The sequence below is a fragment of the Ictalurus punctatus genome, chromosome 4 (assembly GCF_001660625.3).
Source record: "Ictalurus punctatus breed USDA103 chromosome 4, Coco_2.0, whole genome shotgun sequence".
Lineage (NCBI taxonomy): Eukaryota > Metazoa > Chordata > Actinopteri > Siluriformes > Ictaluridae > Ictalurus > Ictalurus punctatus.
The window spans coordinates 6,609,393-6,621,782 of record NC_071284.1 but is presented as its reverse complement, the minus strand read 5'-3'; the positions used below and the strand labels follow the sequence as shown (position 1 = coordinate 6,621,782).

The 12,390-nt window shown below is 38.8% G+C and overlaps 1 protein-coding gene across 5 annotated transcripts; it reads right to left on the bottom strand.

Annotated features, from left to right (window-relative positions):
• Positions 1 to 2,381: 2,381 nt before the first annotated feature.
• Positions 2,382 to 11,096, bottom strand: fosb (FBJ murine osteosarcoma viral oncogene homolog B). 5 transcript variants are annotated; one of them, XM_053677878.1, is made up of 6 exons: positions 10,588 to 11,096; positions 10,214 to 10,440; positions 8,267 to 8,599; positions 8,001 to 8,108; positions 6,868 to 7,188; positions 2,382 to 6,728 (listed from the first exon to the last, which is right to left on the bottom strand). In XM_053677878.1, exons 1-6 carry the CDS (start codon positions 10,649 to 10,651, stop codon positions 6,663 to 6,665), a joined length of 1,119 nt encoding a protein of 372 aa, XP_053533853.1. In that variant the 5' UTR covers positions 10,652 to 11,096; the 3' UTR covers positions 2,382 to 6,662. The 5 variants fall into 5 exon arrangements, with proteins under 5 accessions (XP_053533853.1, XP_053533855.1, XP_053533854.1 ...); XM_053677880.1 differs by having other exon boundaries at positions 10,214 to 10,401; XM_053677879.1 differs by having other exon boundaries at positions 2,382 to 5,790; positions 10,588 to 11,072.
• Positions 11,097 to 12,390: the final 1,294 nt, after the last annotated feature.

Genomic DNA, 12,390 nt, shown 5'->3' with positions numbered 1-12,390 from the left:
TCTTCGTAATAAATCGGAAATCCGAACCTTTCCGAGTTTTCCACTACATCAACCCCTGAAACCTCAAAGCATTCCTAGGCGATCACATTACCCACTCTTGTTTATTACACTTAAATTAGAACATAAAGTTTGCATTTTGTTCCATTTTGGTTTTACGTTGGTTTAGATCACGAGTGTGTGTTGGAACAAGACAATATGAAGTAAAAAAAAAAAAAAAACATAGAAAATGTTGACATTGATTTTAAGGTGTGTGTGTTTGTGTGTATATGTGTGTGGGGCGAGGAGGAGGGGGTAAAAACGAATTACTATAATTTAAGAAATTGCCTCTTTTCACTGATTTTGTTTTGGTGCGCTTTTAAAAATATTTTTGCACCACTAGGGTGCAGTAAAATCTCAGTAATTCAAAATGCCATCTACAACAGCAGTTATCACCAGCCCTAGTTCTGGAGAGCTTTCCTCATCCAAATTTCCTGCTCCAGAAAACCAGTTACACAATTAACTGGACCATTCATTCATTCATTCATTCATTCATTCATTCATTCATTGTCATGGTGGATCCGGAGCCTATCCCAGGAACACTGGGAACCCGAGAACCTGGAGGGAACCCTGCACAGGAAACCCTGGACATGCATATTTTCAAATTAGATCAATTTAGCATCACCTCAAGTGAAATTAGTATTAAAACTTTAGGACTTAATAAGCATAAGATGGTCTGATTTCAGATCAAGTGCTCAATGTTTTCAGGTCGGATTTAACAACACAGTGACTTGTAGGAAACATTATGATGCAATTTCAAACACAGTAAAATTTCTACACCAGTGTTATATTATTATTATGCCTGTTTAACGTACAACTCCAAACATCAGTTCAAATTGATTGCTTGGGAGATGTGTGTTCCGCTGTGCCTATCAGTTTGAGAATGATCAATATGGTATTGACATGATTGCAATGAAACTGTATGAGTAATTAAAATAGCATTAATACAATTAGAATTGAATTCATGATCTATAAAATATACAAAAAATAAAACTGAGATAATTAGATTTAATACTGACTATTTGGAATTTATATTACTCAGATGTACTCAAAATGTACCTTTGCAATATGTCAAGAGGTAAAATCTATTATTAAACTAAATAATATTAGGTAGGCTTTACCACATGTCCCTGCAGATATTATTTACTAAAATAGGTTAATTTCAATAAACCATGGTAAAATTTACCAAACACACTGCCATCACCACCAAAAATAAAATGTGCCTGCAAATACATTTTTCTGGATAAATTCTACATGCAAATTTATTTCAGTATACAGGATCAGATCTCTGAGAGTTTAATCTGTAGTCAGTAATGTAAGGGTGAAATAAAATGCTAAAACAGTAAGACGTTGTTACTAACATGATGTTTGTTTTTTAAATCTAGATTTGATTTTACTCATTTTGCCTTTTATACATTGCCTATATTTTGTGAATGACAAATTTGACATGTTCCAAGAACATCTCAACAAGTGTGACTGACAAGTTGGCATGTAAGATCATGGGTTTCAGTGACCCTTTCCAGAGTTAAAGAATTTCCAAGGACCCCCTTTTGGTAACATCTTATGATCAGATTGAATTTTAAGAACAGTAGAGGAAATATGTACCATCACATTAATTTATTTGTGTCATTAGAGCTTTTCATTCTTGAACTTTCGACTCAGACATGGTGTGTATCATATATAAATCACTTCCTGGTTTTATTAAAATTGCAGATAATGTTAACATCACATGTTTTTAGTTAAATTTTTTTTTAAACCAGTCAGTTAGTCTTATAACTATGATAATTAAATTATAACCGTAATAACATTGATTATAGATGATAGTAATCTCATTCACTGACCCCACTTTTTGACAACCATGAGTTTAGATAATGACACTTCTTATTATCAACACTACTGTGTCTGTTACCCCCACTGAGAAGCTAGTGATCAAGGGGAAGTCAATAAATGTCAAAAGGATGCTATAAGTGATCATGTATGCATAAGCAGAATCAAATCCTACCAGGGTTATATATGATTAAAGTGGTACCCAATGAGAAAAGCCGATAATAGAGATAATTAAATAGGCTATAGTAACAATAATAATGTTAATTGTGATAAAATATTGTGATATGAGCAATGTCTACTTCCATGTAATCTAAATGCTAGGCTGGGGGATGAGGCTAATAATCACATTTATGAATTAATTTGCTGCTTGGATAAATGATTAAATGATGAAAGCATCATTTATCTATGTAGATGATCACTCTTTCATAGCAATAGAGTGAAATGATATATCGCATGTAAGTGTTTACAACAAGAAATATGTAACAATTTCAAGACATGTTAAATAAACCCCAAAAATATAAAACTATTCAGTATGCTTCAGTTTATTTTAATGCCACTTAAAAAAAAAAAAAAGTCATGATGGTCATACGATGAGATCCAAATAGGTTAGCACACTCAGGGTTCACAGCCTATGCAACAAAGTAAAAAGTCCTTCTAAATGTTTTTGTAAAGGGCTAATAAGATAGAGAAATTGTAGTAGAAATTGAGAAAGATAATATATGGAGTATGCTGTTATAGCCCCCAAGACCCATTGAGATTGTAAAAGATACACTATGAGAGCATAAGAATCACTGAAAAGGCCAGGATTGGTGGGTCAAAATGTTCTGTACTACAGAACTAACATCCCCTGAATTACTCCAGCCAGTTCAGTCCAAATACATTTCAAACACACATTTTTTTCACATTGTCATTTCTTGTACACCAAAATATACACAGACATACAGATACTGATAAGGGGCTGGTTCAAATTCACTCGAAGTGCTGTGTTGTTGATGTTACTAATAGAGCCACCACTTCCAGAAAAAAGAAGGCCACAAAATGTCAAACAAAAATTGTATTCATTTTCTTTATCTGTTTTAACAAGTGGTCACTTTTGTATGTTTGGATTTGAAAACATTATTAAAAAAGTCCCTTGTTGACTCGACAAAGGCAGATTGGGATAACAAAGAGACACAAAGCTTCATCAATGAGAACATATCCACTAAGGCAAAGCCTTAAATTCATCCACATCTTGACACTATTAAACATTAAGAAAAGCCATTTTTGCAGGTTAGCTATTGTGCTACATGCCAGTGTTGCCCCAGGTAATCTAATCATCTATATTGCATTTAAAATGCATTTTTCAAAAACTAATCTGAAACATCAAAGACAATCACTGCAGCAATGTTGGTTTCTGAACTGAACGGAACATCTTTGCAAAGCAAAATCTCTGCCATGCGCTGCTCCCAATGTAATAACCATACTAGTGTCATGTCGTATACAGTAAAGGATACAGTAACACTATATTTTGTCTTAAAAGCACCAACAGCGTACTATGAGCACCAATGCCAGCAGATTTGAAAGTTCTGCATGCAATAATGCAACGTCTCTAAGAGACACCACAGAGGATACAATCTGTATTTTCTGAGCTAATGTTAAACATCTAGCTTGTTACTTTCACACACTGTGCCTGTGTTTGACATTTTGTGCAATATCATTCCATCCTCAAATTCTCCTAAAATTTCACTTTCTACAAAAGAAAATGCTTGCATCCTCTGCAAATTCCTTACTTTTCATTTAAAACCGAACATCTCAACCACAGAGCCAGTTTAAGAGGATCTTAATATCATCAAGCATTACGGTGCAGTATTGATTTTGAATGAAATTAGCCTCACATTTTTTTTTCTCTGAAGTTCATCCCGTGAAACACTCATACAAATAATGAGAACCATTAACAGCTGCTTTGTAAACTGAATGTGCAAAATCATCCCTGCTGGTCTGTCCTTCCTCTTTAATAGGAATTTATTTCCTGTCAAAATCTTGCATATGTGAGAGAGAGAAAAGCTTGTGTGTGTGTGTGCATGTGTTTGCAACTTCACATGGGACAGTACACACTGGAATGTTGTAATCAACCCATAAATACAGTAGGACTTGAACAGTTCTCCAATAGGAATTTCTGCATGAGTACAGACTTTACATTGAGACACTTCTTATCTTCACTTGATTTTATTGTTGTTGGGTTTTTTTTCTCGTTTGCATCCAGTGTGTTTTGTCCACAGGGGTTGTTTTGCTGAGCAAGGACTGTAGGACCAACCTCACACTGACAAAGAGCGAGAGCACAGCATCACCTCTATAAACCCATGATACATATAGACCGTTATATGCACCACAGAATACACTCATCATACATATCATTGTATGTGTTTTTATATATAGAACATATAAATACACAGCAATAGAGCAAAGGCAGTGACAATGCTTCTCATATTGAAGGAAAGGCGGGTTATTATTGTATATCATAATATACTTTTTTGTTCTTTTAGAAAAATATCTATTTTTTAAACCAAAACCAGCCGCACCAAGCTCACCCTCTTTTTTCTTCATTAACAAAAATAACCATTTTACATTTTTACACATTCTTACATTACAATCATTGTATATATATATATATATATATATATATATATATATATATATATATATATATATATATATATATATATATATATATATATAGCATTTAGGTTACTCTATAGGACATAAAAAAGGTTCATAGTGCACGACATGTCTTTTTAGTTGCCAAATGTAAGATAACAATGAAATAATAATAACAATACAATAACAGAGTAAAAGGAGCAGTTCACAGCTCCACAAGGTTCCTCCATTTGGCAGCAATAACACAGTCAAAAGCGAGAGAAAAAGCTTAACCGAAAAAAAAGGAAAAAACAAGACAACAACAACAAAAAAATATATATCCAAAACGATATTTAACAAATTCACAGGAAAATAAAGTTTTCATATTTATGAACAACTCCTGTTTGCTCTTCCTCAATCTGTCTTGGCCCACAATTGTGCTTCTTCACCACGTCAACCTCCTCCTTAAAGAAAGAAATAAACTGGAGAAGCAGCTTCAGTGATGCTCTTTCACAATTAAAGCCTGCAGCTGCCTGCTGATCTGTTACCAAAGGACAACGTCCAGCCGCAAAGAGGCCTTTTAGCCAAAATTCTAAAGAGGTTTTAAATGTTTTTGTTTGTAACTATAACAAACTATAACAAGCACTGACTGAAAAACCTGTGCCACTCACATTAAAAGCAGTTTTTACATGTAACATTCGGTTTTGTTTTTTTTGTCAGGTCAAAGCTAATACTATTGCGGAAACAGATAGAAAGCCACTGAAAACAGTCTTCAATAAAGGGAGTTAGGATTGTACAAAAAAAGAAAAGAAAAGAATGGTCTGAAACATACGTGGACGAATAACGATAAAGAGATGGCATTTGGCAGGACACAAGATGAGCGCTCGTTTTTCATGTGGCTTTTTTTTTTTTGCTTTCTCCTTCTCAGAGGTGTCCAGGACATGAGAGGATATCTAGCTCTAAAAGCTCCTCCGTCAGCGCCGGCCTCTCAAGTCATTTTCTATATCAGTCAGGTCCATTTGGTTTTCTAAATCACACTTGCAATTCCTCTGGGTCAAAGAAGGTAAACAGAACACAATGCCTGCTCTGAAATGCTATTCGATCCTGGTTTTGACCTGTGTGCTGTAGCTGGTATGTTTGGATTTGTTTGTTTTTTTCTTTTTTTTTTTTAATCCTGCGTTTCCTCTGTGCAGTGTGGCAGTCGGTCCATGCTGGAAGGGAAAAGGGGGGGTTGTCTGTGGTGCTGGGGTGGCCCGGCCATCATTCAAGGTTCCATGGGCTTTCAGGGTCCAATGGGCTCTCGGGGGCTGAAGGCTTCACAGAGAACCAGAGGCACATAGAGACAGAAGAGAGGAGAAACAGATGGGCAGATGGACGATGCAGGAGACAAGAAAAAGAGATAGATAGTGATTCGACTGACTGATTGATTCATTGATTGATTGATTGTAGAGGGAAATGATGTCTCTTATTATTTAAAAGTCCAGGCACAACGACAGAGAGGGAAAGGAAGGATTAGATAGAGGATGATGAGTGCAGAAGCAGAAAAAAACCAACATATCGAAGCCACAGAAGGTGCTTGTCCCCTTTTCAATTCAGACAAATACACCGTGCAGAGGATCAGATTGCAAAAAGAGAGCTTGAACACCAGCAGTGAGCAGGAGCAACAGGACAGAGCGAGAGTGATGGAGAAAGAAAGAGACTGAGCAAGAGGAGGGATAAATATAACTAAGTGCATTATTAGGAGTCATTTTAACATGTGAGTGTGTGTGTGTGTGGGGGGGATGTCACAGGCGCTGACTCATTTTGTTACTATGTCTGAATCTATTACAAATTAATACTTTATCTGATAGTGATTCAGGCTTGAGTTAAAGAACTGAAGCACCAGTGCAAAAAACCATTCAGCTGGAGCAACGAGACTGTGAGAACTTTTGTACTTTTTTTGTTGCAATAAATATAACTGTATAATAAGATGTGAATATGCAATATGAATATGCAAAAGGTATCTTCTTGAAAAATGTCAGTGAGGCTGAGCACACCTATTGTGCTGCGCATGATAAAGTGAATGATTGCATGTGTGTGCGTGTGTGTGTGTGTGTGTGTGTGAGTGTGTGTACATGTGTGTGAAAAAAGGTAATGACAGCAAGGAAGGGGTCAGGGCTTTTAGAGTGCAAGAAGTGAGGGCGAGTTCATAGAGTCAGAGGACTGCTCGCTGCTGCTGGTTCGCTGGTTAGCGCTGGCACCGCAGGCTCCCTCTGGGTAGGTGAACACAAATGAAGATGTGTATGAGGGGTTGTGGCTGCCAGCGTCAGGGTTACCGCTGCCGTCGGCGACAAGGCACAGGCCACCCGGCGCCGGCTGGCTCGGCCCATAGAAAGAACTAGAAAAGGCTACCTCCTGCATCATCCCTTGCTGCTGCTGCTGCGCTGGCTGCTGCTGCTGGTGGTGGTGGTGCTGCTGCTGGTGGTGGTGGTGGTGGGACGAGTAAGGTGGAGGCAGGTAGAACGAGTCCTCCTTCACAGTCAAACCCACCACTGAAACAGAGGAGGACGGAGGTGGAGGAGGCGCTGGTGTCTGCTGCTGCTCCTCCTGGTAAGGAATCTTGCAGCTCGGTTGATGGGTGATGAGGACGAACTCCAGACGCTCTTTCTCCTTCTGCAGCTCTGAGATCTCAGCCTCCAGCTCAGCCTTCTCCTCCTCCAGTATGTCGGTTTCCTGGAAAAAAAATGGAGATGAGTGAGAGCGAGAGACACTGAAAACCAGACTAGTCAATCAAGCCTTGAACATGTTCCCCTCTGATTGGTAAGTTTAAAGTTTTTCTTCTAAAACCATAAAGCGATAGTTCACCTCAAGATCTACATTATTGCTCCACTCCAAAAGTAAAGACGGAAAAATTTGTTTTCAACAATATTTTTGGTAATTGGAAAATCATGTAAGTATCATTTTTGGTCAAAATGCTTTTGAAGCATTTGAAGCAAGAGCACATGTATGAGCTATGCGTAATTTTCCTCATATAATTCAATTAAATATCATTTTTACAGCACTTATAACAATACACAAACAACTTTACAGAAATCTGGATGTAGATTTAGAACCACAATGAACCAGAGGTGACAGTTGCAAAGAAAAACACTTGAGAGGGAAAAATAAGGACAAAAACTTGAGAGGAACCAGACTCAAAAGGGAACCCATCCTCTTCTTGGTGACATCAGATAGTAGGATTATAAATCATTATAATACATAATTGTTTACTATAAAGTCAGAAGGATGTTGAAAGGATGTTCAGTGTGACCATCATGGTCTTTACGATTACAGTAGCAGTTCATAGGTACAAATCAGCAGAGAGTGAGAATTCAACTGTATGATTACCATGAACATTATTATAGGTCAAATATTGCATTATCCTGCATACCACCACACTTACCCTGCTGAGATTAAGATAGTGCTTGTATACCCTCACTCACTTACACTATGGGTGTGGTATAATGCATGTGATATGCATGTGATTTGTGCAGATAGTCGCTCACCGACTGTAGCCTGTCTGTAAGCTCACGCCGTCGATTGCGACACTTAGCGGCGGCCAGTTTGTTTCTCTCTCTCCTGACGCGCCTCTTCTCTTCCTCCTCTGGAGTCAGCTAGAAGAAGGGATGAAAGCGTTTTCAAGACTTACTCATGTGTATGTATGCACAGTGTGTTATTTCGGACAATGGCATACACACTTGCAAAAGAGAAGGAGACAAAATCTCAGGCTACATAGATACAAACCGTTCAGTCCAACATGAGCCTCGCTTACCGTTTCGTCACGTGTGCGCCGGCGGCTCCTTGACTGGCGCACAGGACCTGGGGTGTCCGAGCTGGGAGGGGTGAAGCCCGAGCCGGAGGAGAAGCTTGGCCCTGGCATGTCATATGGGTCCAGGGCCACTGACTGGGTCATGGTGGTCGTACCTGTGCCACTCTGCCCTGGTGCCACGGAGGAGATGAGGGTAGGTTGCACCATCCACTGCAGGTCCTGACTTGTGGTGATGGCAGTCACTGTGGGAACGAAGGAGCCAGGCATGTCCACCCCTGGAGTGCTGCCAGCTGTCCCGCCACCCACCCCTACACCTCCAGCAGAAGATACACACTCCTATGGAACATGAACACACACCCGGATCTAGGTTGAGTGCTCTAAAGGTCATACAGGGATAACATAATAGACTAGTTTATACCGATATTACTTCCTATTTCCATGAGTCACCCTGAAGCCAATAATTCGATTGTCTTATATCAGTAAAAACAAACAAACAAACAATATTTTAACTGCTTCCACGTCCCTATATAGTCAAGCTACAGCCTATATAAAAGGGAACTAGACCATAAAATAGGTTTGAATGCTACGTGTAAATGATGCAGCTGTAAAGGTGCTATGTGAAAACACATCTACACACCACATAGTGCCCTGAACAACATGAACATAAATAATTGCTTAGTTTATATTTTTAAATGCTTTTTTAAATATAGAAAATATAGAGATATGACAAGGAAGGACAAAGAAAAAAGGCTTTAGCACATATGAAGCATATACATTAGGTATTTTTAGTTTTAATGTTGTTTATTATATTATTAAAAGTAGGCCTATGTACAAGCTACAGCCTATGGCCTATCAAATAATAACACTAATGCAATTTTATTATTGCAGTGTTGTTATTATTCTATATCTATAGGCTATGAAGGAATATTTTTTATTAGGCTACTAAATATGTGATGTAGCTGTGAAGGTGCTATATACAAACACTTCTGCACCCAATGTAGTGCTCTATATGTTATGAACAGTATTATGGATTTATGGAATTGCTTTCTTTGGATACAGTCTGTGATTTAGTTACAGATTTTTTTTTAATTATTTATAGTAATTTTCATAAATCTTTTGGTTTAATCTTTTGCATATTGAATAACCTTGAGATATTAGACTTAAATTATGATGATGAAGATTACTATTATTATTATTATTATTATTATTATTATTATTATTATTATGTCTATCATTAATTATTATTATTATTATTATTATTATTATTATTATTATTATTATGTAATTCGGGACGCACAATCCGTGGACAAAAATAAAAGAACACCCTTTGACTTTTTTCCCCCCTGCTCTTCTTTTAATTTAGCAGCGGAGGCCGTCGGTAATGCCCGAGCGCGCGCGAGTTCGGGGAGTTTCGTTAATATTCATACACCGCGTCACACAAGAGACTCCGCGAGCGTCAGCCAATCAGCTCTCTCGAGCCTTCCTTTCTAAGCCCCCTCCCAACCCTTCGACGCCCCGCCTCCGCCGTCACTCCCCCAGTGCTCCCCTTAGCAACGCGACGTAACACTCCAAAATAGAACGCATTGACGTCACAGCGAGGCCAGAGCGACGAGGAGGGATAAGGCGAGCGGAGCGAGGGGGAGGGGCTTAGCGCGCTCGCGTCGGAGAGGTTCCACCGCGGTAATCCACGAAGCCGCATGCTGCCAAACACATACACAATGGCACGTTGCTAGCGGACTGCTCTGCACTCAGACTACACAGATGTTGTTTGCGTTTTGTTCTGATTGTACAGCGAATCAGCATGCACAGTTTACTCTTCAGATTATTTATCACTTTTTAAATTTTTTTTTACTTTTTTGTCTACAGTTTCAGTAAGAAAAACAGCCTTAACACCACCGAGCAGTTTGACAGGTCGTGCATGCATGCAGCAAGCAAACTCTAAGGACTTACTTGTGGTGCAGTGGTGGTGGAGGGGCTCCCGAAGGAGTCCACCGAAGACAGGTACTGAGATTCGACCGATGGAGAGGAACTTCCACGGGAGCCGCTGTCCGGGTCACCGGGGAACCCCTGGAACATCTCCCCGGCAGAGCCGAGTGGAAACGAGAAAGCGCTCGCTCCCGGCGAAAATGGCACGTCACCTGGCGCCCAGCGAAACATTCGGCGTTCTAGTGCACTGTCTAATTCATCATTACAATGCATGTACAAGTCACTTGAAGCTGACTTGAATGCATGCACACCTACAGATATACCTCGCTATAAAATCTATAGGCTAAACTAGGCTAGTAATTATAACGAGAAATTATTTCAGCCAGGTCATCACCTACCGTAACAAGATTTACTGGAAGAGTCAGTCAAGAAGCCTTTCGTGTCTTTCCAAAAAAGTTGCATTAAGATGGCAATCCCGTTCTGCGCTGGGGGGAAACAAGTTTACAACTCCAAAGCCGAGACGTCCACCCTGGCTGGAGATATAACCATCCCTAAAAGGTTCCGTTTTTTTGAAGTGTGCATTTATAAATCCATGAAAAAAAAAAAAAAAAACCCCAACAACAAATAATAATGTCCGCAACGTGTTTTGGTCAGCGATAATAAACAGCGAATTCGTGCGCGCGAGCCGGCGTCCCTCGTCTTCTGAATGAAACCATCCAGGAACCTTTGTAAAGTACAGAATTCTGTCTCCGCCCCTCACTGGAGTTCCGCTGACGTAGATGCCCATATATGGTTCATGGAGCGGTGTTTTTGTTTTTTGGTATCCTAGGCGATGACGTTTAGGGATTCCCTCACCCACAGAAAAAAAACCTCTCTAGCGCACTGTCGAGAATAGCAGCGTTTACTATAGCTTCCACAGGAGATATTTTTGATTGCATGCTTTTTTTTCTTTCTTAAAAATAGAGACTATAAAGAAACGACAGGGAAGGACAATATTAGACTTATCTCTGAGCCAAGTGCGTCAAAGAAGGAGAAAAAAAAAAGTTTCAGCATATATGATTTTTGCTTTATGTTGCCACGGAAGGTGTTAACAACCAAACAAATGAGATTAACACACATATATGATGGGATTCGTTTGTTATTAAAAAATACCTAGCCCACAAACTATGATCATGATCATGTTAATGATATGAATAATAATAATAATCATAACAATAATAATAATAATAACAACAACAACAACAACAACAACAACAACAACAACAACAATAATAATAATAATAATAATAATAATAATAATTATTATTATTATTATTACTATGATTGCTATTTCTCCAGCTTACATACTGTAGTGTCTACATAAGAAAATATATAGTCAGAGTTTACATATGATCGCTGTGCAAAATAGACACAAGAGAAGAAAATGACTGAAAGACTGCAAGGCATTTGAAAGCTGTCAGACATGTATGCAGCAAGCAGGGAATTTGCTATCCGGTTTCTCAGGTGAAGGAAGGGACTGTGGAAACGTGCTTTAGGTGAACACAACTCTCCATTGTAAACTTTCTCAAGGGCTTCAAGGAATCCCCGGTGGTCTATTAGAGGTTCTATAACTGTCCTGGAAAAATGTTTTAATGCAACAACATAAACAAGTAGAAACACTAATATTAAAGGTTGATGTTAATTATAATGACAACAATGTGTCATTGTAATGTCTCAGCATCACCACGACCACCACCATCATCATCATCATCATCATCATCATCATCATAATAATAATAATAATAATAATAATAATAATAATAATAATAATAATAATAATATCGAAGGAGAGCTCAAACCAGATGTTCTTATGTCTTATGTCACTGTGGACACATCATCACTGGGGACATCAGACTACACTGAATAAACAAAGCCAAACTTGCCGGAAACACACAAAGCCTCCTTTTGTTTGCGTGTACAGGAAGGCACTTACAATAGTGAGACACTTCAGAGTGAATAGAAAGTTTCATTCATCGCTTACACCCTTGTGCACGACAACGACGAGGAGCCCGAGATCGGAAATGGGACGAAGAAATGAGGAAAGAAAGCGTTAGGAAATTGCAGGAGAGCTTTAATGAGCCACGAGGAAATACGAGGCAGGACGAAAATGTCAACACTGAGTATAGGGCCGCGGGAAGACGACAACAATTAGTCAGCAGGCT